Source organism: Chelonia mydas, chromosome 6 (genome assembly GCF_015237465.2).
Source record: "Chelonia mydas isolate rCheMyd1 chromosome 6, rCheMyd1.pri.v2, whole genome shotgun sequence".
Taxonomy (NCBI): Eukaryota; Metazoa; Chordata; order Testudines; family Cheloniidae; genus Chelonia; species Chelonia mydas.
In genome coordinates this window covers 111,351,279-111,374,953 of record NC_051246.2, presented here as the reverse complement: position 1 = coordinate 111,374,953, position 23,675 = coordinate 111,351,279, and the positions used below count along the sequence as shown (strand labels likewise).

At 43.5% G+C, this 23,675-nt stretch overlaps 1 protein-coding gene across 1 annotated transcript in view; it reads right to left on the bottom strand.

Annotated features, from left to right (window-relative positions):
- The window catches only part of LOC102945789 (cytoplasmic dynein 1 heavy chain 1-like), a 99,644-nt gene that overhangs the window by 68,242 nt on the left and 7,727 nt on the right, over positions 1–23,675 (bottom strand). The window contains 16 exon segments of the mRNA XM_037900961.2: positions 969–1,124; positions 1,762–2,001; positions 2,323–2,442; positions 2,530–2,640; positions 2,770–2,946; positions 3,156–3,296; positions 3,480–3,626; positions 8,032–8,181; positions 10,996–11,175; positions 11,861–12,937; positions 14,019–14,246; positions 14,354–14,625; positions 14,828–15,014; positions 19,833–20,088; positions 20,345–20,518; positions 21,087–21,174. Of these exon segments, the coding sequence (XP_037756889.1) occupies positions 969–1,124; positions 1,762–2,001; positions 2,323–2,442; positions 2,530–2,640; positions 2,770–2,946; positions 3,156–3,296; positions 3,480–3,626; positions 8,032–8,181; positions 10,996–11,175; positions 11,861–12,937; positions 14,019–14,246; positions 14,354–14,625; positions 14,828–15,014; positions 19,833–20,088; positions 20,345–20,518; positions 21,087–21,174 (3,704 nt within the window).

Here is a 23,675-nt window from a genome sequence, read left to right as displayed (position 1 = left end):
AGTCCAGTGGCACAGGGGGGCTAAGGCAGACTTTCTTCCTCCCCTGGCTCCGTGCCACTCCCTGTGGCCTGGGGGGTGGGGGTGGGAGTAGAAGAGGAACAGGGGGTCTCAGCATGTTGCCACGGCCCTGAGCACCGACTCTGCAGCTCCCATTGGCCGGAAACTATGGCCAATAGGAGCTGCGGGGGCGGTGCCTGCGGGCAGAGGCAGTGCACAAAGACCCGCCTAGCCCTCCCTCCTAGGAGCTGCTGCCAGAGAGATATGCTGGTCACTTTCGGAAGCCACCCAAGGTAAGCACCACCCGGCTGAAACCCACACCCCTCAGCCCCTCCTGCACCCCAACCTCCTGCCACAGCCCAGAACCTGCACCCACACCCCATCCCAGAGCCCACATCCTGTACCCCATCCCGCACCCAAACTCCCTCCCAGAGCCTGCACCCCCCCCCCGCACCCCAAACCTCTGCCCCAGCCTGGTGAAAGTCAGTGAGGGTGGGGGAGAACGAGTGACAGAGGGAAGGGCGAATGGAGGGGGCAGGGTTGGAGTGGGGGCAGGGCCTGGGGCTGAGCCGGGGGGTTGGGGGTCCCTGAAATTTTTTTCAATCAAAATGGGGGTTCTCAGGTTGCTGAAGTTTGAGAACTGCTGACTTAGAAGCTACTTGTCATGTAGACAAGCCCTTAGTTTAATGGCCAGATTTCTACATCTTATAAAGCTGCCCTCAAACATCTGTGGTTGCAGTCTCAGTGGAAAAGCCAAGGGCTGAATGGGTATTGAGACTGAGTTACTCACTCCTAAGGCTGGACCATCCCAGTTAAGGTTAGGGCACAGTGATAGGGCAGCATGAAGGGAGAACCACTGACTGCTATGCCTTCTCTATGAATGAATTGAAGGACTTCTGCCTACAAGAAGTCATCTGTCCAGAACCATTTACAAGCACCAAATTCATGGATTTTTAAAAAACAGTCTGTACCTGCACACGTTCTTCACTGCCACTGAGTAGTCCTGTATCTGTTAGCTCAAGAGCTTCTTTGGCCTTTGCACATTTCTCACGATCATCTTTCAACCTACCAAATTTCCCTTCATAAATGGTAAGTGCTTGAAGAGCTTCCTCAGGACGCAAGTTTCCCTAGAAAGAACCACATGAAGGACAACATGGCACAGATGTTAAGAGTTAGGGTTTAGCACTTCAAATCTGTGCAGAAACTACACTAATTAACCTATAATATAATATAGTATCTATCATTATATATATATTAGCATCAGACACTAAGCCATCTCTTCTGCTTTAAGGAATTTACAGTTTCCCTGGCAGACCTTTAACTCTGGGTATACGAGTTACTGATCCCTTGCCTGGGTAAGCATCTAAAGAATCATCTTGGCAGGAGAGATTTTTTAGCAGACACTAGTAACTTTTACTTTAGGACACAGGCTCAACAAGATTCTTCCTCTTACCAAATGCTCTATAAAGTGCACACTCCTTATTGCTAGTTAAATTTGTAAAAATCAAGTTACAATAGAGGTGTTTCCCTTCTAAAATGCAAGTCAGGGAAAGTGCTGGAATTTTAAACCAAGAGCAAAAGCAAGCTACACTTTCTGCCAAGTCACTAGGAAACCCCCTAGAGAGGATTCATATTTCTGCATCAAAATCTGTAAAGATAACAACTATGCCCCCCTGTCTATTTCAGGGTTTACTGAACAACCTGTTTATTACAGAATGCAAACTTTCTATCGTGAGTTCAGCAAAGAGACCTGAAAAAACTCACTGTCACAGGCTTTGTTTTCTCCCAGTCAGTCAGCAGGTCAGTTGTACAGCCCTCCACTGCTCGATCCTCTTGAACTATCTTCATTTGCAAGTTTGCTACTTGTTGCTGAATGGCAGAATCTTTGCGACGCATTATGTCATTGAAAGCACCCCACTCTCCTTCAATGTTGTCACTGTATAACCAGGAGGAAGGGAACTGGAACCTCTGTTTCTCCAGCAAGCGCTGACCATTGCGGTAAAGCTACAGTCCACACAAACATTGTTAGAAAGTAACCTACTTGAATTTCTAAAGTTCAGTTCGAAATTCAGATAGCCAGAAGTCTAAAGAGAAATCAGCAATAAATCAGCCTAAAGAACCCTCAGAAGTATAAAGTAACTCAGTAAGGCTCACTATAGAATCGTGGTTTGAAAGTGTTTATCTAGAAGAGTTACTAGGACAGGAAATTAGAGGCAGGGTTTCTCTTAGCAGGCTTAGACTGGTCATGATCTATTGTCCCCTCCCTGTAGAAAAGCTTTTACGGATTTCCAGAAACAAGATGTTAGTAAGAAAGTGACAACTTACCTCAACTTGTTTCTCAAACTGCTTGATTTTACGTTTCAGGGATTGTACATATGTGATGAAGGTCACTGCATCTGATGTGCTCGCAGTGTCCACAGAATGCTGCTCCAACTCTTGACGGGACTGTTAGAGGGAAAAAACCCAGTATTTTAAAGGTGGATGTAGTAAGTTGATTTTGTAATAAGGAATCATTGTTTGGACTATTCTTACCTTAGAAATTTGTGAATGGAACTCTGTCATGTTCTGACCTAGCATTTGGCCAAATTTACTGAGTACTTCCTTATGCCAAGAGTCATATTTCAAGTTCACCTTAGATTGTACCTGCAATCAAGAAAGTTTACCGAGTATTACTATTAATTATGAAGTCTCGTTTTATCCTCTATAAGCCCATTCTGAAGTTTATTTCTGCAGGTTACTTTTACAAGATGCATGAAAGTTTCAAGTTTTTACCTTCCCATAGTCTATGATAACAGGTCCAAATTCCTTCCTGGTTTCTGCATTGTCAAAGGTTCCTCTAGCCTTCCTTATCTGAACTAAGAGGGCTTGCCACTTATTTAAATCTTCTCCAAGATGGTTGTATATGTTTTCAGCTTGCATATCCCATAAGCACTGGTACTGCAGCCATACCTATTAATAAGTACGTTAAAAAAAAACTCCATGTAACAGTGAATTTTCAGAAAGTAGATACTTTCCTTATTTACATAACTGAATTAATGGGGATTATAGTAAACAGGGGATGGGAGTTACCTTTGATTAAAGATACAGAAGAGCTCTTCTAAATCCAACAAATGCGTTATTCTGCAATTTCAAACTGAAAATCAGAATTCATATCCTACCTTAACATACTGTTCGACCTCTGTCACAATGCCCATAACAGCCGAATAAGACTCCTCCAGCGCTACAGGACCGTCAGGCATCCGTGTTAAGGCGTTCCGATAGAACTTCTCTTCCTCAGACAACTCATAGTGTACACCCACCTGACAAGACCCACAATTAAATACAAGTTGCATATACCAAGTTCACAATACATGGCCAGTTCTCATTTTCAAAAATTGCTCCTTCATAACCATTAAAGATTACATTATCTGTATACAACTGCAATGACACAGTTCTAGGTACAGCCATCTTATTAGATTTATAAATACATTTATTATGCTTACCTGGTATCTTTGACTTTGAATTCTGGGTAGCGATAGTATTACCATTTTCCAGGAAAACATTTCTTGATAGAGCTTATATCTGCATTCTTCAATTGGTGGATTCAAATAGATCACCTGGTTCGTTATCCTCAGTTCATGTACAACATTCTACAGGCATAGAAAGACACCACATGCAGTTTCAATTTTGCTAAACAAGAACCTGCTGGGCCAGCTAAAGATAAACACAAAATACATTTTAGACAAAGGCTGCAACCTCTTCTTCTTTGAGTGATAGTCCCTACTGTATTCCACTGAGGGTTAACAACAAGCAGGGTGCGAGGAAGATGATGGAACCATGGAGTGGAGCACTGCCGTGCCAAGCGAGGCATCCGTCGCAGAGTCTTGCGCCAAGGCGTAAAGGGAAAAGAAGGTACATACCGAAGTCCACTTGACCGTCCTACATATGTCCGCAACTGGTACATCGTGAAGCGCAGTTGTAGTCGATGCTTGCACTCTCATGGAGTGGGGTGGGGACAATCCCGATAACTGATAGTGTAATGCACCCCAAAACCGACTTAGAAATCTGCTGAATGGAGATCACTTGCCCTTTAATCCTTTCTGCTATCGTGATAAAATGTCTAGGGAGACTTCCTGAATCATCTCATCCTCTGAAGGCAGAAAGCCAGGGCGCAGCAGACATTAAGGGAGTGACGGCACAGTTCCCCCACGGAGGCGTGAGGTTTCAGAAAGAAAGCACGTAAGTGTTTGGGTTGGTTGAGATGAAAATGGGATACAACCTTTGTCAGAAACTTGGGGTGCAAGCATAGGGAAACACTGTCCTTATAGAACACAGTAAAGGGGGAGGGGTCCGTCACCATGACCCTCACTTCTCCAACCCAGAAGTAATAGCTACCAGGAAAGTGACCTTCATGGAGAGGAGAGAGAGGGAGGTGGCGGCCAGAGGTTCAAAGGGCAATTTCGTCAACACTGTGAGGACAAGGTTGAGGTCCCATTGGGGAAGCAATGGATTGAAGGGGAGAATAAGTCCATTGGAGGTCCTTCCAAAAATCTGGTAGTCAAGGGTGAGTAAAGAGAGTGCCCCTCCACAGGAGGGTGAAAGGCACGGACAGTGGTTACGTGCACCTTGATGGAATTGAGCGTGAGGCCTGATGTCTTCAGGGAGAGAAGACAGTCCAAAAGAAGACGGATGTCCACATTTTCAGGAGCAAGACCCCTCTTGTTGGGTCCATGAGGTAAAACACTTCCACTTGTCCCTATAGGACTGCATTGTGGACTCTTCTCCGCTATTCAAGAGGATGTCTTGTACTGCTGATGAACATTCCTGCTGTGGTGAAGATACCCATCCAAAAAACAAGCTCGGATGTGAAGAGTCTCTGGATTGGGATGCTGGGTCCTGCAGCAGTGTCGTTTGAGGAGTTCCGGAAAAGCTTGCCACTGAAGCAGGGGGATATGCTGACATGTGGAGAAGAAAGGAAACCAGAACTGGCAAGGCCACAACAGGGCAACCAGAGTGACCGTCATTCTCTCCCATTAGATCTTGTGTAGGACACATGGCAGAAGCTCTTAGGGAGGAAAGGCATAATTGATCTGGTCCGACCTGCACAGGACTAGGGCATCACCTTGGGAAAGGTCACTGAGCCCCCCCAGTCTCCCATAGGAATATTAGGTGCATTTGCTGTTGGTGTGGGAGATGAAGAGGTCCCTGGTCAGAATCCCACAGCGGTTAAAAATGTTGGTGACCACGGTGTTGTGGCGCTCCCATTCGTGATCCATCATGAATTTCCTGCTGAGAGAGTTGGCACTTAGTTTGAGTTCCGGGAAGGTATGCTACTGACAACAGGATTTTGTGAGCAATGCACCAATCCCAAAGATGAACTGCCTCCATACAAAATGTAGGCGACCTCATGCCCCCTTGTTTGTTGAGTTAGTAAACAGGGATAGTGTTGTCTGACATGAAGAGAACATGACAGGAATGAATTAAATGTGAGAAATGTGCGACATGCTCTCCGCATCGCCCAAAGTTCTAGGACGTTGATGGGCAGCCAGGATTCCTGAGCAATCCAAGACTCTGAGTCATGTGCTCGCCCATGTGGGCACCCCATCCGACAAGTAACACATCTATGATCATCGTCATGCTTGGAGGACGGAAGGAATGATGTTCCGGTTCAGACCTGACCCGGATCAGTCCACCACTAGAAGGAGGAGAGAAGCTCTTGGGGAACTGTCAGCAGAAAGTCCGTGATGTAGTTCATGGGAAAATAGATCCTCTGGAGGCACAGCTGTAGGCAACGAAAGTGGAGACAAGCTAAGGCAGTAATGTATGTACAAATAACTCTGGCCAGAACAGAAGGACTGGAAATTGCAGTGGAAAATCAGCTCTTGCAGGGCTCTGGGAGGTGGGCACGTGCTAATATTGCATTGATACAGGCCCCAATGAATTCTAGGAACTGTGTGGGATCCAACTGATTTTCTGATGTTTACACTCACCACCAGGGAGGAGTGGAGTGTAAACAGCATGGAGGTCAAGGAATGCCCCTCCCCTTTGGCTGCTAGCAGCACAATCAAATAATCAAGGGAATATATGGACCCCTTGGCAGTGGTCCACCGCTCCTGAGAAAACGTTGGTGAAGACTTGTCAAGCAGTGGTGAGTCCAAAATGTAGAACCTTGAATCTCAGGAAATGTCTGTGGGTAGGATGGATATCCATGTGGAAGTAAGCATCCTGCATATCGAGAGCTGTAAATCACATGCCTCTTTCTAACAAAGGAACGATGGTTGCTAGGGTGGCCATATGAAACTTTGGCTTGCATATGAAGTGGTTGAGATGATTGAGGTTTAAGATTCGCCTCCACATGCCCCTCTTGGGGACTAGAAAATAGGTGGACTAGAACCCTGCACCCTGATAGGTCATAGGAACAGGTTCTATCACTCCCCTTTGCAGGAGAGAGAGTCCACTTCTAGGCAGAGTAAGACTTGCACTTGGTTGCTGGTGCATAGATACCCAGTGATCGCAGAGCGGCTCTGGAGTCTTTGAGGGAGTGGAGGGAATCATCTGTCTTCTGACTCAAGAAATGAGACCCATTGAAAGGGAAGTCCTCTATGGTGTTCTTTACTTCCCTTGGGAAACCTGATGAATGCAGCCATGACTCCCTTCACCTGAAGATCCCTGAAGCCATAGTGAGCGAAGTACTGTCTGCCACATCCACAGCGGCCTGGAGCATTGTCCTTCAACTAGTTTCCCCTCCTGTAGGATAGCCTTGAAGCAGGCTTGATCCTGCTGGGGAAGTTTGTCTGAGAAGTCCTACCTACTTGCCGTAGGTAAGAAAGTTGTATTTAGCGAACAGAGCCAAGTAATTGGAGATGTGAAATTGGAGGCTGGCAGAAAAGAATACCTTCTGACACAAAATGTCCAGTCGCTTGCCCTCATTATCTGCTGGGGGAGAGCACCAGCATTGCTGCCGAGCCCGCTCTGTCACTGCCTGTACGATGAGGAAATTGGACTGGGGGGGGTGGGAATCAGAGAACAGAAAAATCAGACCCCTTTGCAGGTACACAATACCTCTTCTCTGCCCCCTTGGGGGTAGGTGTGCAGGTGGCTGGAGTGCGCCAGACAGTCCAGGCCAGCTGAAGAAGAACAGCATCACTAATTGCCAGAATGGCTCTACCAAGTAACAAGGCGTGTAGGATATCAGACAGCTGGTGCTGTTTGTTCTGTACAGTGGAAAGTGGAGGGTATTAGCCACCCAATGGAACAGTTCTTGGAACTGATGGTAGTCATCCGGGTACGAAGAGGGAGATGAAGACACTACAGCATCTGGAGATGATGAAGGGAACTGCTCTGGTTCCAGCAGTACTGTCAGAGTTGGACTAAGAAGAGCATCTTCCAACACTAGTTCAGAATACCTACTCTATAACCGTCAAAGATGCGAGGTGGGGGAATTCCTCTCGAGCGTAGTGGGAAGGTTACAAAGGCAGATACTGACACCATAATGCCCAGGATGGCCAACCAGGCAGATCCGTTGCTGTGGAGGGCCCCAAAGAGCAGGGTACCAATGGTTCTGTAGCTGGGGAAAGGGAGGGTACTGCCATTGAGTCTGCGGAATCTTAGGGTAGTCATATTGGTTATGGGAGGGGCAGATCCTGCACTCCATCCAAGTCCTCCAATGCCAAAAAATCAAAGCCCAGTTCGAATGGTGGTGCCCTCAAAACTGGGGGATCCGCAGGAGCCATAGGGAAATGGGCGGGAACATGGCCTGAAGGACGAAAGTCTAATGTAGAAAGGGGGACTGCCTCGCTACCAAAGGTTCCCTTGACTTCAGCGAAGCAAGGGCGTTATGTGTGGACCAAGAGACACTACTACTTTCAAAATCTCCAGCTTCTCATGCATGGCGCATGCATATAACCCCCAGAGGAATACAAATCGGGACCATGACTTGAAGAACTTACTCTGATAGTACATATTGCTATATAATGTATTTTTATTTCTACTCAAGGTTCTGTACGGTCTTATTTTAGCAAAAAGCATAATGAGTAACAGTCAAATGTAACTTACTTTGATCTTTGGCTCCCCACCAGGCTTGTGACTGACTTGAGGTGCATCTGTATCCATGTCAACTTCTGCTTTATCATCAGCTTGTCCAAGAAGAACTTGGGTCCAAGTTCTCAGCCCAGCCTGTAGACGAACTCCTAGTATTCGTTCAATCTGAGGGAGGAAGAAGCCATATTGAAAACAAATACAAAGACGCTTATATCATGTGTTCTCTCCAAAAGATTCCCGCATTGTCAAGAAATCCCTGAAACTTTCAGATACAGCAGGACTCTTAAAGGATGGAAATTCAGCCTTACACTTTAGAACAGGAGTGGGGTTTTTTTTAAATTAAATGAACACTTTTAAAGCAAAGGAAGTTTAAGTCAACATGCTAGACTACTGTTTAGAGTATTTAAAAAAATCCATGTTTTAGGAGGGGATCTAAATGTCAGATTTACTGCCATGTTATCCTAAGTAAGAGACTTCACCTTAGCATTAGGATTATTATTGCCCGTATTAAGGTACTGATGTTCACACACATTGGAGAACCTGTCCTTACCTTGCCATATGTAGCACACAGGATTATTTTGCTAGCTATTATATTTTATTAATCCAGCCAGCAGTATCAATTAATAGGTTTCTTTTTCTGAAATTAATCCATTTTATTTTATCAGTATTAATTCCTTGGAATTTAGGATACGTTGAGGCATGTGTTTCCTAATAATAAGTTTTGCTGAAATGCAAGAAGCCTACCGGTCTATAAGATCCGGTAAGATCTGCTACATAGCAAAAAGTATAATCAAGTATAAATATGACAGCATAGAAGTTGGCAACCTTTGGCAAAGATAAGAATGGTCCCTGAACTTTGGGGAACCAAAGGGAGGAACTATCCACATCACATCATAGATTTATCCGGCTTCTACAACTGGTTGGTAACTGCAGGGTACACCACAACTTGGAGGTCATCAAGAGAGCCTAGGTTGGCAGTTTTGGGAATGAGATAATCCTTAATATATTTAGAAAATAAGTGTCATAATCCACTAACCTATAGGAGAAGGGTACCCATAAAATTCTTAGGGTTCGGAAATAAGATTTGGGCATAGTAGGTTGGGCCTAAATTACATAGGTTAGGATCCTATAAAATACCTTGTAAGAGAGCTCTTCGGGAGTCGACTCCAGTGGTGAGCTGGAGCCAGTTCGCGCAAACCGGTTGTTAAATTTTCAAGCTGTTTTAGAACTGGTTGTTAACCCACTTCCCTGCAGGCGGCGCTGAGGCTTTGATGGGCTCCGGCCGGGAAGTGATGTAATTCCTCTTCCGGCCGCCAGGGGTACTGTGCTGCGGGAGCCATGTGGGCTGCCGCCTGGCCCTGGGCACAAGCCCTGCTGCTGCTGCTGCTCCCCCGACCCCCGGCCCTGGGGCTCCCACTGCTGCCTGGTGGGCCGCGTCCTGCTGCTCGGGCTGCTCCGAGCCGCTCTCCCCATGAGTACCCACCACCCTGCCCGCAGCCAGCCCCTGTCTCCAGCCACCCCCGCACCCCCTGCCGGCAGCCAGCCCCTGCCACACCCCCTGCCCTGCCCGCAGCCAGCCCCTACCTGCAGTCAGCCCCTGCCCTGCCCGCAGCCAGCCCCGCACCCCCTGCCTCCAGCTAGCCCTGCCCCACGCCCCTGTCTGCAGCTGGCCCCATGTCCACTGGTGCCCTGCAGTTCCCAGGGCAGTAACCCTGCACACCTGCTTCAGTGAGGGGGGCATGGAACAGCTGGGACCCACACATGTGCACACCCTAGGGTGACCAGATAGCAAGTGTGAAAAATCAGGAGAGGTGGTGGGGGGTTGGGGGGTAATAGGAGCCTATATAAGAAAAAGATCCCAAAATCGGGACTGTCCCTATAAAATCGGGACATCTGGTCACCCTAGCACACCCCCAGGGAGTGGTGGGGACCCACACATGTGAAACGGAGCTCATTTCTAGTTCAGGCCCATCTTTTTAAAAAAGAACTTTAGGCAGGGTTAACATACATCCGTACTTTCCCGGGCAGGTCAGGCTTTTTGGTTCTTAAATCTCCGGCTGGGAAAATAGGGACGTATGATAACCCTGTTGGTACAAAAAATACATACTGGGGCACATCCCTTAAATCAGAACTTTTTATAGGGAACCGGTTGTTAAGATTTTGGCAGCTCATCACTGGTCGACTCTATTCTAAAACTCTTCCTTTGATTCATTCATTCATTCCATTCAGTTCTCCTATACTATATAGACGATCACGCTATCAGCTCAGCTTGTGCAGTATAGCATAACTACTCAACATTCCTAACCATTGGGGAAGCCAGCACCATCGCGTAATCGGACATGCCAGGAGTGAGGATGGTCCTTCACCTCCTATTACTGTGTCCTCAAGGAGGGGTGAGAGTATGTTAGGTTAAGGTACTTCTAATAGAAATGTTACCACCAGGAGTTTTGGAATTCTTTTACTGTTTTGCAGTTATAAGTTTCATTGCATTTCAAGAAAGGTTTTATCAATTTGGTATTGTCCTCAGTGTACTTTTTCTTGTCAAGCACCCCGAGAATCCTCTCCCGTTATAGAACTCATTGAGTTCTTGAACTCTGTAGTCTGAATTGGATAAGAATCTATAAATATTCTGGTCGGATGTGATCAGTGGCGAGCCATTAAACGAACCCATTAAATTCAGGTCAACGCATATTCAACCATCTATTAAGCCTTTAGCTATTATCCTGTCAGCTAAAGAGCTAGCAAGTCTCCCCTGGAATCCATTAATTCCAGTCATTGGGAGCAAAGCACTTTATCTGTCTGCCTAAGAGCCTGCCAGATGTCCTAAATGGCATTTGGTAGAGATATTCAGCAACTGGCAAATAGATTGGAAATTCTCACTCTAGGTCACTTGAGAGTGGTAGACCACTTTGTTAGTGACAAATTACTTTGCCACCTAACACCTTTGAAGGCTACGTTCACTTTGAGTGAAAGACCTACCTCCATATCCAACTTATTGACCCAGATAGGCAGATTGGAATATGAATGAAGATTCAAGTCATCCACAGCTTTTTGAACTCTGTTCAAGATTTCTGAAAAAGTCTTATGATCATACATGCAGGTTTCCAAGGATCGAACTTCCAGGTCTATTTTTTCTTCAATAATGAGCAGATCATCCACCTAAGGGAACATTTAATTTTAGTATTTTGCTGATAGCAGTCTGCCATGTTGAGGGAAGTGATAAAACATCCCTCTCTCACAAAAAGAGCTACATCCATTCTTGCAAGGGGGAGAGGGGGGAGAGTCATTATATTTTCATTCACTGAAACTTATTGAAGACTCTGGGAACTTGCCTAATAATGGAGAAGTCAGAATTTGACTAAATTAGCACAAAAATTTGGCTAATTCCCTTAATCTAAAAGGGAGCTACTGAGAAACATGCATGCAGGTTTTTAAAAGGTAGCTGATGCTATACTAGAATATAAAGCATTAATACAACACGTTTTCATGTTATAATCACTAACTAAAAAGGTTCAGTAGCTACTTCACGAAATTAGCATTTTTTATAAGATATGGTTTCTCTACCACCCCCCAAAGAGAACATTTGCCACATTACCAGGTAATAATCTGAGAGCATACATCTTGTCAATTGTTTTTCTATTCAGCGACTTCTTCAGTACTATAAGACATTGTGGAATCTAAGCAATAGTTGCATACAGTAAGATTATTTTCCAAGAGGAAGACACCGGTTGTCCTGAATAGTATACAATCCAAAACGAAAATATTTTGTTGCTGATAAACTCAACTGCCACCGATATGTGCAGAGTCTCCCTTGGGAAAAAAGAACATAATCAGTAGAACAAACCTTTTCTTGGAAGCTGAAGACAGTCTCTGCTAGGCGTTGTACATAGGGGTCAAGTTTGTATGACTCCCACACCAGGGCAATACCTTCTCCAATCAAAGCCTGCACTTCCTTCTTTAGACTGGCTACCAGCAGAGAAATAGTGTTACGCTCTTCCACCTTCTCACAGGTCCGTTCATACGTACGGACACTTTCAATCAGAGAAATAGCAAAAGGATAGAGCTGGTTTGCTTGGTGAGCTTTGTTGACAATTGCAAGTGGAACACGAAATCCAAACCACTTAAGGTTGCGGACTTCTTTTGAGAGTGTAATTATTTCTGGGAGAAAGTTGACCTTTAGTTTGAGGACATTTCCAGTTCGGCCTCTAACACGAGTGCTTTCAATAGTGAAGATATGGCCACACAGACCAAGGTTGTGCTGCTGAACCTTCCTTGCCCAATCATCAAATATTTCTTGAGTGTTGAGCTTCATACGGAAGCTGTCTCCATCCTGCTTCAGCTTCTGGCCTTCCACATGATTCTCCCAACCTTTGCCAAGCACATCTTCAACACGCTTCATGTAGGCTGTGAGCTGTCGATCAATCTGTTTGGCCCAGATTATAGATCCAGACACAGGAGGCAAGTCGCGAACATGACTCATTTTGCAAGCCTGACTTTGTGGGTATTGTACCTTGAATTTGTCATGAAGAGACTCAATATCATCTTTTACACGCTGGATCAATTGTGTTTGATATTCACGAATAGCACCCCGAATGTGAGGTCTGACAAACAAAGCATTGAATCTGGAGAAGATCCTGAACATTTCATTTGCATTCTTTGCTGTGCCAAGCTGGTCTCGTAGACGAGCAGTTATTCTTGTTTCAACCCTATCAATTCTTTCATCATACCGTTTCATTGCTGCCTCCCAGGCTTCTGTACCTTCTTTGGAAACATCTAAGCCATCTACTTCTTTAACATTCTCATAAGCAAGATTCACTTCTTCAATAGCATTAGCGTCCGCAGCATCAAAAAGGACTTCTGCTATCTTCATATCCTGGGGTTCAGGTACATCTCCTTGATTCTGCTGGGCAACAGCAGTGACCTGCATAAAGTCACAGAGTTTAGTAAAGACTCACTGATCTAACCGTTTCTTTGTCACACACATGTTCAGAGTGAAGCATTTTATGTACACACTGTAAAAAGACACATGCAATTACTTTTTGCACTGTACTTACAGTTGACTAAATCCTTTGGAACCTAAGGGTGCTAATTTGGTTTCTGTAGGGTATTAATCTGCAAATGAGACGAGGAAAGTATATCTTCTGCTGCACGCTGTTTAGCAATAATGAGAGATTCTCCACTTCAAACTTGTGCTGTAGTTATTTGCCAGATTCAAAATCAAGCGATCCAAACTTAAAGCAAGTTATTGTATGCAGGATCCATTTTTTCCAATCACATGGAAAAACAAGCCAGCATTAGAGTGCTTTTATTCACGGATTTAAGTATGGACACTTTAGCCTTATTATTAAGAAAACGTGGAAGAATGTAATACCATTCTTCTCATTAATGTCTGTAAGCAAACTGAAAAATGATTACATATCTTTCACTATTGTCAGGGTATAAACACTGAATAATTGAATAGGACTGCTCCTTTTGGAAAACTAAAGACAATTTAAAAACATGCCCTCAAGGGCTGAAAATAAATCCCCAGATTCTTTTTCCTTTTGAAGAGAGATTATACAGAGAAAAAACACTGCTGTTTGCATGAATACAAAAGTGATCAGTTACAGATTGAATTGGTACTGGTACATTTCTAATGTAGCTGAAAATGGGTCTTTACCGCTATGTCACAGATATCAAAACTTTGAAGTAACTGTTTAACTTGCTTCAGATCCATCAGAGGAGCTCACAGCTATGAGAGTGATTGTATATTCCTTTCCATGGTGGATTTAGAAAGCTTCTAAGAGTTCTACCCAAATTCTATTGGTTATGTTTTGCACCTGTGGTTCCTTTAGTCGGCTGTTTGCAGGGGAACACAAGTAATTTTGCTTTTGTGAGAGTTAAGACATTTTAACATGACTGGCTTGTGTCTGCATGTAGACTTTCATCAAGAGATGGGAAACTGCTATATCTTTACCAGATGTATAGGCAGTTACCCCAATTAGAAAGGAGTGGAACACTACCTGAGGTCTTAACACTCTCACAATCACTGCTCTCAGCTGCTCATGCTGGCGCCTGAACTTCCTCATTTGATCAAGACGAGCCTGCAGTTTCCTGTGGGCAGGATTGATACGCCACACCATCTTCAGATTCTCTTCTCTCTTTCTCTTCACAATATCTCTCAGCAACACTTGTAATTTCTCATATTCATCATCCCAAGTTTGGAAGACTTCAAAACATGCAACCATAACCTGAAAATTTAAGAACGTAAACTTGTTTGACTCTCAAACGACATGCTCTCATAGTTGCATTCAGTGTGTTACATTAGCTATTACCATATTTGACATCCTAGACGTACCTTTTCAAACTCTTCATAGGCAACATGCATCAGTTTTCTGGTTCCCAATACTTTCAGTAGCTGAGAACTCAGGTCTCTTGAAATGGCTTCCACTAGACGCAGCGCCCTCTGAATGGGGTACTTCGTATTTCTGATTTTTCTCAGGTGGGTGAATATTGCCACAAGTGCCTGTCGTATTTTGTCCAGTTCAGTAGCAGACAACAAGTCATTCAAAGGAAAGTCTTTCATCAGTGGATTGTAGTCATTTACAGTTTCCAGTGCCTGTTTTAGACCTAAATACAATACAAGAGAGTTAAATTTAATTGACCTCATTGTGTCAATTCCATCTGGCCAGTTTAAAGACAATAGTTTTCACTTCTTACAAGGTGAAGCTTTTTGATTGTGATATTGATGTTTAACTTGTGTAACTATATCACAAGAGCTAAGCTTCCACAGAAACTGCTCATGAAGCTACAGCACATTGTAATTTCTTACCTGTGTCCGTGTCAAAGCTGACAGTAGCATGAAAACGTTTGCCATGTTTCAAGATATCTAGTGTCAGGAAGACTTCTGGGCTTTCACGCTTCTCCTGAATGCGGTACAGGGCACGTTCCAAGTTCAGCCAGAAACTAATTTCCTGTAAAGCCGTGCCTGACGCAGGATCTCGATCCAGTTTGGTCACCTTAAAGACATAAATGAAATGTTGAAGAAAGTGACATGCTTTTATTGTGTAACTGTTTATTAATAGAAGTGCAAACCTACCCAAAACAATTAATTGCTTCCACACAACTTTAATAGTTCAACATGCCAAAATGGAAAGTTCTAGTCTACATGAGCCCACTGCAAGCAATTCACCAACAACTGTAATAGTGAACGTTGCATGCAGTAGCTGTACACAAAAGGTGTAAGTTAAAAAATGTTCCTAGGGTAAAAGAAGAGCCAAATTAAAGTGTTTTCACAGGTGAGCAAACATATTTCTTTAGGCTTCTGGAGGTTCACTGGAGAAGGTGCAAAGCTGTTGCTGTTGACGCCAAGTGGAAGTGACCCCGTATCTACCTGGGGTAGACTGAACTCATTTAGACATAGGAGTTGTGGTTGCTTTAAAAAACAAGTGTAGTTGGTACCCTATCTCCATTTGGTTTTAGTCACCGTGAGTTATGCAGAAGGGCACTGACTACAGCCCCAACATAAGCCATGCTCGTTGGGAACCTGCTGGGTGTACTAAATCAGTCCCAGAATCCAATGACTGCAGGAGCTGGCAATAAAATGAAAGAAGGAAGCTGTGGCCTCATCCTTTGCCTCAGTGTAACCATGCAGGAACACTGAGAATTTGGTCATGAGAAAGTAAAAAGCCAATATTTCATCGTTATTTAGATTATGCCTGTGTGTGTAGGAGCAAGTGGTATGCATGCATCCTATGAAATCTTAAGGTATAAGTTTGCAATACATTAAGGATAGAGCAGCCAGCTTTGCTTATGTTTGTCTCAATTATAGCATCCATCCACAAATTATTTCCAGAAGTAAAAATTCAAGTCTTGACACAGATATTTCAAGTTAATTAAGTGTCACTGTATAGTAGCCTCTTCAAAATTTATCTTCACCACAACTTGAAAAAACCCCACTCCCCTTTGGCAGACAGATATTATGCCCATATAAATAAGAAGAAAACAAAGAAAGAAGAAGTGGCACCGCTAAACAGTGAGGATGGAGTGGAGGTCAAGGATAATCTAGGCATGGCCCAATATCTAAACAAATACTTTGCCTCAGTCTTTAATAAGACTAAAGAGGATCTTAGGGATAATGGTAGCATGACAAATGGGAATGAGGATATGGAGGTAGACATTACCATATTTGAGGTAGAAGCGAAACTCAAACAGCATAATGGGACTAAATCGGGGGGCCCATATAATCTTCATCCAAGAATATTAAAGGAATTGGCACACGAAATTGCAAGCCCATTAGCAAGAATTTTTAATGAATCTGTAAACTCAGGGGTTGTACCGTATGATTGGAGAATTGCTAACATAGTTCCTATTTTTAAGAAAGGGAAAAAAAGTGATCCGGGTAATTATAGGCCTGTTAGTTTGACATCTGTAGTATGCAAGGTCTTGGAAAAAATTTTGAAGGAGAAGGTAGTTAAGGACATTGAAGTCAATGGTAAATGAGACAAAATACAACATGGTTTTACAAAAGGTAGATCATGCCAAACCAACCTGATCTCCTTCTTTGAGAAAGTAACAGATTTTTTAGACAAAGGAAACGCAGTGGATCTAATTTACCTAGATTTCAGTAAGGCGTTGGATACCGTGCCACATGGGGAATTATTAGCTAAATTGGATAAGATGGGGATTAATAGGAAAATTGAAAGGTGGATAAGAAATTGGTTAAAGGGGAGACTACAATGGGTCCTACTGAAAGGTGAACTGTCAGGCTGGAGGGAGGTTACCAGTGGAGTTCCTCAAGGATCGGTTTTGGGACCAATTTATTTAATCTTTTTATTACTGACCTCGGCACAAAAAGTGGGAGTGTGCTAATAAAGTTTGCGGATGATACAAAGCTGGGAGGTATTGCCAATTTAGAGAAGGACAGGGATATCCAACAGGAGGATTTGGATGACCTTGTAAACTGGAGTAATAGTAATAGGATGAAATTTAATAGTGAGAAGTGTAAGGTCATGCATTTAGGGATTAATAACAAGAATTTTAGTTATAAGCTGGGGACTGATCAATTAGAAGTAAAGGAGGAGGAGAAGGACCTTGGAGTATTGGTTGATCATAGGATGACTATGAGCCGCCAATGTGATATGGCCATGAAAAAAGCTAATGCGGTCTTGGGATGGATCAGGAGAGGTATTTCCAGTAGGGATAAGGAGGTTTTAGTACCGTTATACAAGGCACTGGTGAGACCTCACCTGGAATACTGTGTGCAGTTCTGGTCTCCCATGTCTAAGAAGGATGAATTCAAACTGGAACAGGTACAGAGAAGGGCTACTAGGATGATCCGAGGAATGGAAAACTTGTCTTATGAAAGGAGACTCAAGGAGCTTGGCTTGTTTAGCCTAACTAAAAGAAGGTTGAGGGGAGATATGATTGCTCTCTATAAATATATCAGAGGGATAAATACCAGAGACGGAGAGGAATTATTTAAGCTCAGTACCCATGTGGACACAAGAACAAATGGATATAAACTGGCCACCAGGAAATTTAGACTAGAAATTAGACGAAGGTTTCTAACCATCAGAGGAGTGAAGTTTTGGAATAGCCTTCCAAGGGAAGCAGTGGGGGCAAAAGATCTATCTGGCCTTAAGATTAAACTCAATAAGTTTATGGAGGAGATGGTATGATGGGATAACATGGTTTTGGTAATTAAATATTCATGGTAAATAGGCCCAATGGCCTGTGATGGGATATTAGATGGGGTGGGATCTGAGTTACCCAGGAAAGAATTTTCTGTAGTATCTGGCTGATGAATCTTGCCCATATGCTCAGGGTTTAGCTGATCGCCATATTTGGGGTCGGGAAGGAATTTTCCTCCAGGGCAGATTGGAAGAGGCCCTGGAGGTTTTTCGCCTTCCTCTGTAGCATGGGGCACGAGTCACTTGCAGGAGGATTCTCTGCTCCTTGAAGTCTTTAAACTACGATTTGAGGACTTCAGTAGCACAGATATAGTTGTGAGGTTTTTTGCAGGAGTGGTGGGTGAAATTCTGTGGCCTGCGTTGTGCAGGAGGTCAGACTAGATGATCATAATGGTCCCTTCTGACCTAAATATCTGTGAAACAGAGAAGTGAGCCAACTCAGGCAAGGGAGTCAGTGGCTCCTTTGGAGGAAGAGTGGTGCATAATTACTCCTGAAAGAGAAGGGGAAGAGACATGAAACACAGCATAGCACAGATGCTGCTTCTCCTGTGGGAGGGAAGAGCAGAGATGCTGGAAGCCCTACTGCTTTTCACAGAAAGGAGGGGACTGCCAGAAGGGGCCTTGCTGGGAAGCCAAGGCCTTACTAAGTACCCCAGAGGAGGCCTACAGAGCGGCTGGGTTGGGCATAAAACTGATTAATTCTTACTTAAGTACATTTATTCAAGATGTCAGTTCAGGGCATCTGAATCTGTACTTCCCCCTCACTGGGCCAGCAAGGGCTCTTACTCCCAGGTTTTAGGTCCCCTGCTGTTGCCTCTCTTGTCTGGAGATCCACATCTCTCCCCCTTTTAACTCAGGTAGTCCCAGGCTGCCTAGTTCCCTGCCTTCACTGTTTATTTCCCAGCACAGACAGGTTGCCAAGGATACCTGATTGCTTTCTCTTCACAGACTGATAACAGAGTGATCATCAACACATAGTACCACACAGGTCTAAGCAAGCCAATCTCATTCTTAAAAAATCCCCAGAGAGAAACCATTTCAAAATAAAGTGCTAAAAACTTATGAGGAACCTAAACCCTAACATGGAGTCTGTCAGAAGCAGTCCATCAACCCCCGCACAACCTAGAGGAGTCCTTCTGGTTATCAGCTCATCACAGCTTCAGCTCAGAACCAGCACACAGCCTCTTGGGGACTCAGTAAGCAAGTCCTTCCAAGCCTTCCCTGAGGACCAGGGCCCTCCATGAACCCAAGGTCCTGTCCGCTAGCTGGATCAGGAAGTCGTCCTCAATCAGTTTGAACTCATGCTATTCATCCAAAGGTCTTCTCTTTGCTAGTCTCTCGAGAATCCAGTTTGAATTATATCTGGGGACAGGGATGTGGCTTCAAAGGGTTGATAACCAGATGAATTACACTACATTACCGCTCCCCTCCTAGAGGAAACCCCCTTAATCTTAAAACTTCACATTGTTTCAGAAGGATCTTTGGAGAGCCTTACAATCTCTCCCAGAGATTGAATTAATCTTGGCTTCCTGCTAAAGAAGTCCCAAGTAATCTCACAATAGTACATTTGCATTTTTAATACGATGAACTCCAAAGATGCTAAAACTACTTCAATAAGGTTTAATTTAATTCAGTGAAGATCATTCATGATACTGTTAGTCTTTCACAATGGGTTCAGAACTTTACTTGGAGCAGAGTTGAGTTACTGGGGGAGTAACACTATGGCAAGGCAAAGTAAGCTGCCACCCTCACCAAAGCAAAGCATGTGGGGCAGAACTTTTATACATACTAGTAACAACAAACATTTTCCCAGACCTGCTCTACTCAGTACCAGCCTTCTGCACCAGTCCCTTTAAATTTCAGTCATTTTTTACTACCTGAATAGAAAGAATGAAAATTAGCCAGCATTTTATTAGTAACAATTTACTTGAAGGCACAGAACGTGAGCCAGGTTCTCAACTGTACACTGGTGTAGCTCAGTTTACGCTGGCTGAAAATCTGGCCCTGTGTTTAGAGTTTCCTGCATGGAGTAAGATTTTACTACACGGTTAAGGGGCCAACAGCAAAAGAGGAGGCTTTCACACCCTTAAAGAATGACACAGGAGTTTCTACCGTGTAGTCTGACATTTGGTTCTGCAATTTTACCTTCTGTATTTCTCTAATCCATCGATTAACTCCAGACTGTAGCTGGTTGAGAAAAGTTGGGTCCTCAACCTTGTCACCGAAGTCAGTAACCTTTGGCTTTTCTCCATGCTCATAACATTGCTTGGCAACATTAGTAATAATTGGATGAATTGGCAAACTGATCTCTGGAATTTCAATATTCTGCTGCAAGTGCAGCAGTCCCATTTCAAGTTCTGCAATTTTCTTCTCAACTGATGGAGCCATTTTATCACCATCCCTGGGGGGAAAAAACGTTACCAAATGAAAAGCGAGACCAACAGGCATATATGAACACAAGTGCATGTAATTTATGTAACTTGAACTACATCCCCAACAAGCAGCACCAATTTGTGACAATCTCATAAGCAATAGCCTAGCTTCAAGATCATTTTCCTATTAAAATTGTTTCAAGTCCTATTTACCTCACCCCACATTCTTTTTGATCCATTTTTCATTAGTACTGACAATTTATTATTTGCATTTAACAGAATTACCTGTCTGCTTTGCCAGACTCTCTGATATAGGACTTAAAAAAGGGAGCAACAGCATTGCTAATGAAAGAATGTAATGTTTCGTAAGGAGAATCTTCACTAAGAGTAAGCACTCTCAGTTGGGAGGACACTGGTTTGTCAGCATCGATCACTGGTGTACGCTTAATGAATGCCAAACTGCAGAGCAAAGAAAAAAGTTAGTTAACCATAAGACATTTAATTCCAGAATACAGTAAATTACAGTAGCTCTACTATTACACAAGATTAGGAGGTGTATATCAGACGTTACATGCTAACATGCTTTACCGGGGTACACTTTTGAAAGTGTGAGAGCTAAACTTGTGCTTCTGCTTTAAAACTATTACTAGTAGCTGAATGTATTAGGTTTTTATATGCATCCATTTTAGCCTGACAGAAAACTAAAAGCAATCAAGTCTATAATCATGGTAATTGAAAGCACACCATTTTCTGGTGTAAGATTGCTTCTTAAATATTTTAGCTTCATGGAGACAAATGTGTGCTAGGGCTAGACAATGACAAGAGACAAATATGCAAGCATATGAGAGAGAGAGAGAGAGAGAGAGTGCGCATGCTGTTGTGAAGCTAGGTGTTTGTAGAGCACTTTGAACATCAAAAGCACTATATAAGCTCTACATATTACTATATGTGTTAGCCTAAGGATTATAGGACTATCTTTTCCTAGTCCTAAAACATTCATATCAGATTTCAGTGAGACTGCACTCACCTGTTTGACTTTAGCCCATAATGAATGTCAGTGTTAATGCTATAGGATATGAACTCTTTTTCCTCTTCTCCTTCATCATCCACATCCTCTGCAAACAGAGTTTGATATATTAAAAACCTCTAACATACACTTAAAAGCCTATGAACCCATCCCTCTCCACCCCATCTACCTCATACCTACTCGTGTAGGAGTGCATTCATACCAACCTCTCATCTAGGTTTGAAACTTTACACAAAATACCGTGTGCCATACAGCTCAAGTTATATTTTTAGGGGTTTGAGATACTATCTATAATAACCAGATAAGATAAAAACTGGTGGAGCCTTGTTACTTAGCTTGAGAATTGTACAATCAGTCTGATTTTTAATCAGCATTTCCAAGGCAACTAAATTAAAATCATACCCAGAATGATTTCATTTGTTGTCAGCAGAGTTGGACAGAACATACCAAAATATATTTTCATTTGTACTAAACCATGACTTAGAACCCAGAAACACATGACTCCTCAAGACAGAGGTTTTTATGGATTTATTACAAGCTATTAGTTACTTCAGGACCACTACTTCTCCCCTTTTTTCTAGGCTGCCTCCTGTATGAATTGCTGTAGTAAAAGCAAATTACAAGCCAACTCCTTACATGCTGATTTCAAGAGATAGAATTGCAGTGTTTCCCCACAATACAAAGCCTGAGTTATGGCTTGTTAAAACTACACAAAGTTTAGTTATCTCAGTATATTTAAAGACCTGAAAGAAAACATGTCACAAGATTGTCAGTTGAATTCCTTTTCATAACTTGCCTTGATATTTTTCAAAGACTTCAAATTACATTAACGAAAAGAGGAGATTAAAAGTACAAAGTGTAAGAGAAAATGACGGTTTCCCTAACTTAGCTAGTGAGTCACAAAGTGATGTAAGCACTGTGCATGCTGGCACTTCTGCAGTGAAACCACTGCAATGCAGCACAAAGCTGTCTCCATCTGAGGAAGACACGCCCAAGTCAGAGAAAGAACAAGAGCATTACTCTCCTGTTCTCCCAATGCATCCAAAAGATAAACTACCAGAGTTTTATTTTGTATTACTGTAGCACGTAAAGCCCATGGACTAGTAGTAGCCCATTGTGGTAGGTGCCCTTGATGTCCAGATGAAACCAACCACTTAACAGCACACAATTTATGTTTGATAAGATTAACTGGTGAATCTTCATGATTTGAAGTCTGGCTCTTCTTCTGAGAGTTGATAGTAGTCAGCACTGGGTGCTTTACATTTTCAAGTCAGAGTAGAAAAGTCAACACTTAACATTTTAACTTTGTAACAAAGCAGGAGCGCTGGAACTCTACCCATTGCACTTAAAGGTATTTAACCTCCTTCCTACTGTATTAGTTGTGTAAAAGCTCTGATAATCCAGCACCATATTTCCATTAGAATACTACTTCCAATAGAAGTAAGTTCTCTTACCCCAGGTGATGCTGACAGGATGCACAGCTCTAGTGAGCTCATCAGTACTATATTTCCAGCACACTTTTTCAGAATGTTTGTAATCATCTTTTAAAAATTCAACATATGAGTGGTCAGGCTATTAATTTTTTAGTGGCTGAAGCTGACCAAGCGTGTCCATAAAAGTCAGGTGGATCAGTTTTAAAAATATTAACAAAACCTTTTCTAGAATGTGGTATTTTAAAAATTGTTGTTTAGGCTATTAGTGTAGAACAGATTCCTTTTTGATGAAGTATTTAAAACAAGATTTAGAATTTTAGCAAAACTTCTCTCCCCATATAGAGGGTTCACCTTTGTCTGGTTCCTCTATACCAGGGGTGGCCAACCTGTGGCTCCGGAGCCACATGCGGATCTTCAGAAGTTAATATGCGGCTCCTTGTATAGGCACCGACTCCGGGGCTGGAGTTACAGGCGCCAACTTGCCAATGTGCTGGGGGGTGCTCACTGCTCAACCCCTGGCTCTGCCACAGGCCCTGCCCCCACTCCATCCCTTCCTGCCCCTCTCCTGAGGCTGCCCTGCCCTTGCTCCTCCCACTCCCCCCTCCGAGCCTCCTGCATGCCACAAAACAGCTGATCCGGAGGTGCAGGGAGGGAGGGGGAGGCGCTGATCAGTGGGGCTGCCGGTTGGCGGGAGGCGCTGGAAGCGGGGGGAAGCTGATGGCGGGGGGGAGGTGTTGCAGGGGCTGCTGATGTATTACTGTGGCTCTGTGGCAATTTACATTGATAAATTCTGGCTCCTTCTTAGGCTCAGGTTGGCCACCCCTGCTCTATACAAAGAAAGCATCTGAGGGTATGTCTACACTACAATTAAAAATCACCCAAACCCCCTGTGTCTAAGTGAAGGGGCTGTTTAACTGCAGTGCAGACAGGTTTGGGCAGACTGAGCTCTGGGACCTCTCACCTCGCAGGCTGGAGCTGGAATGTCTAAATAGCCCCTTAGCCACCGTCAGCTGGCACAGGCCAGGCGCAGGTGTCTACTTACAGTAGTATAGACATACCCTGAGGGAACAACAGTCCTTTGCAGACCCCAAAAGATCAAACCTATTCCTGATCCATAAAAAGAACAGGAGTACTTGTGGCACCTTAGAGACTAACA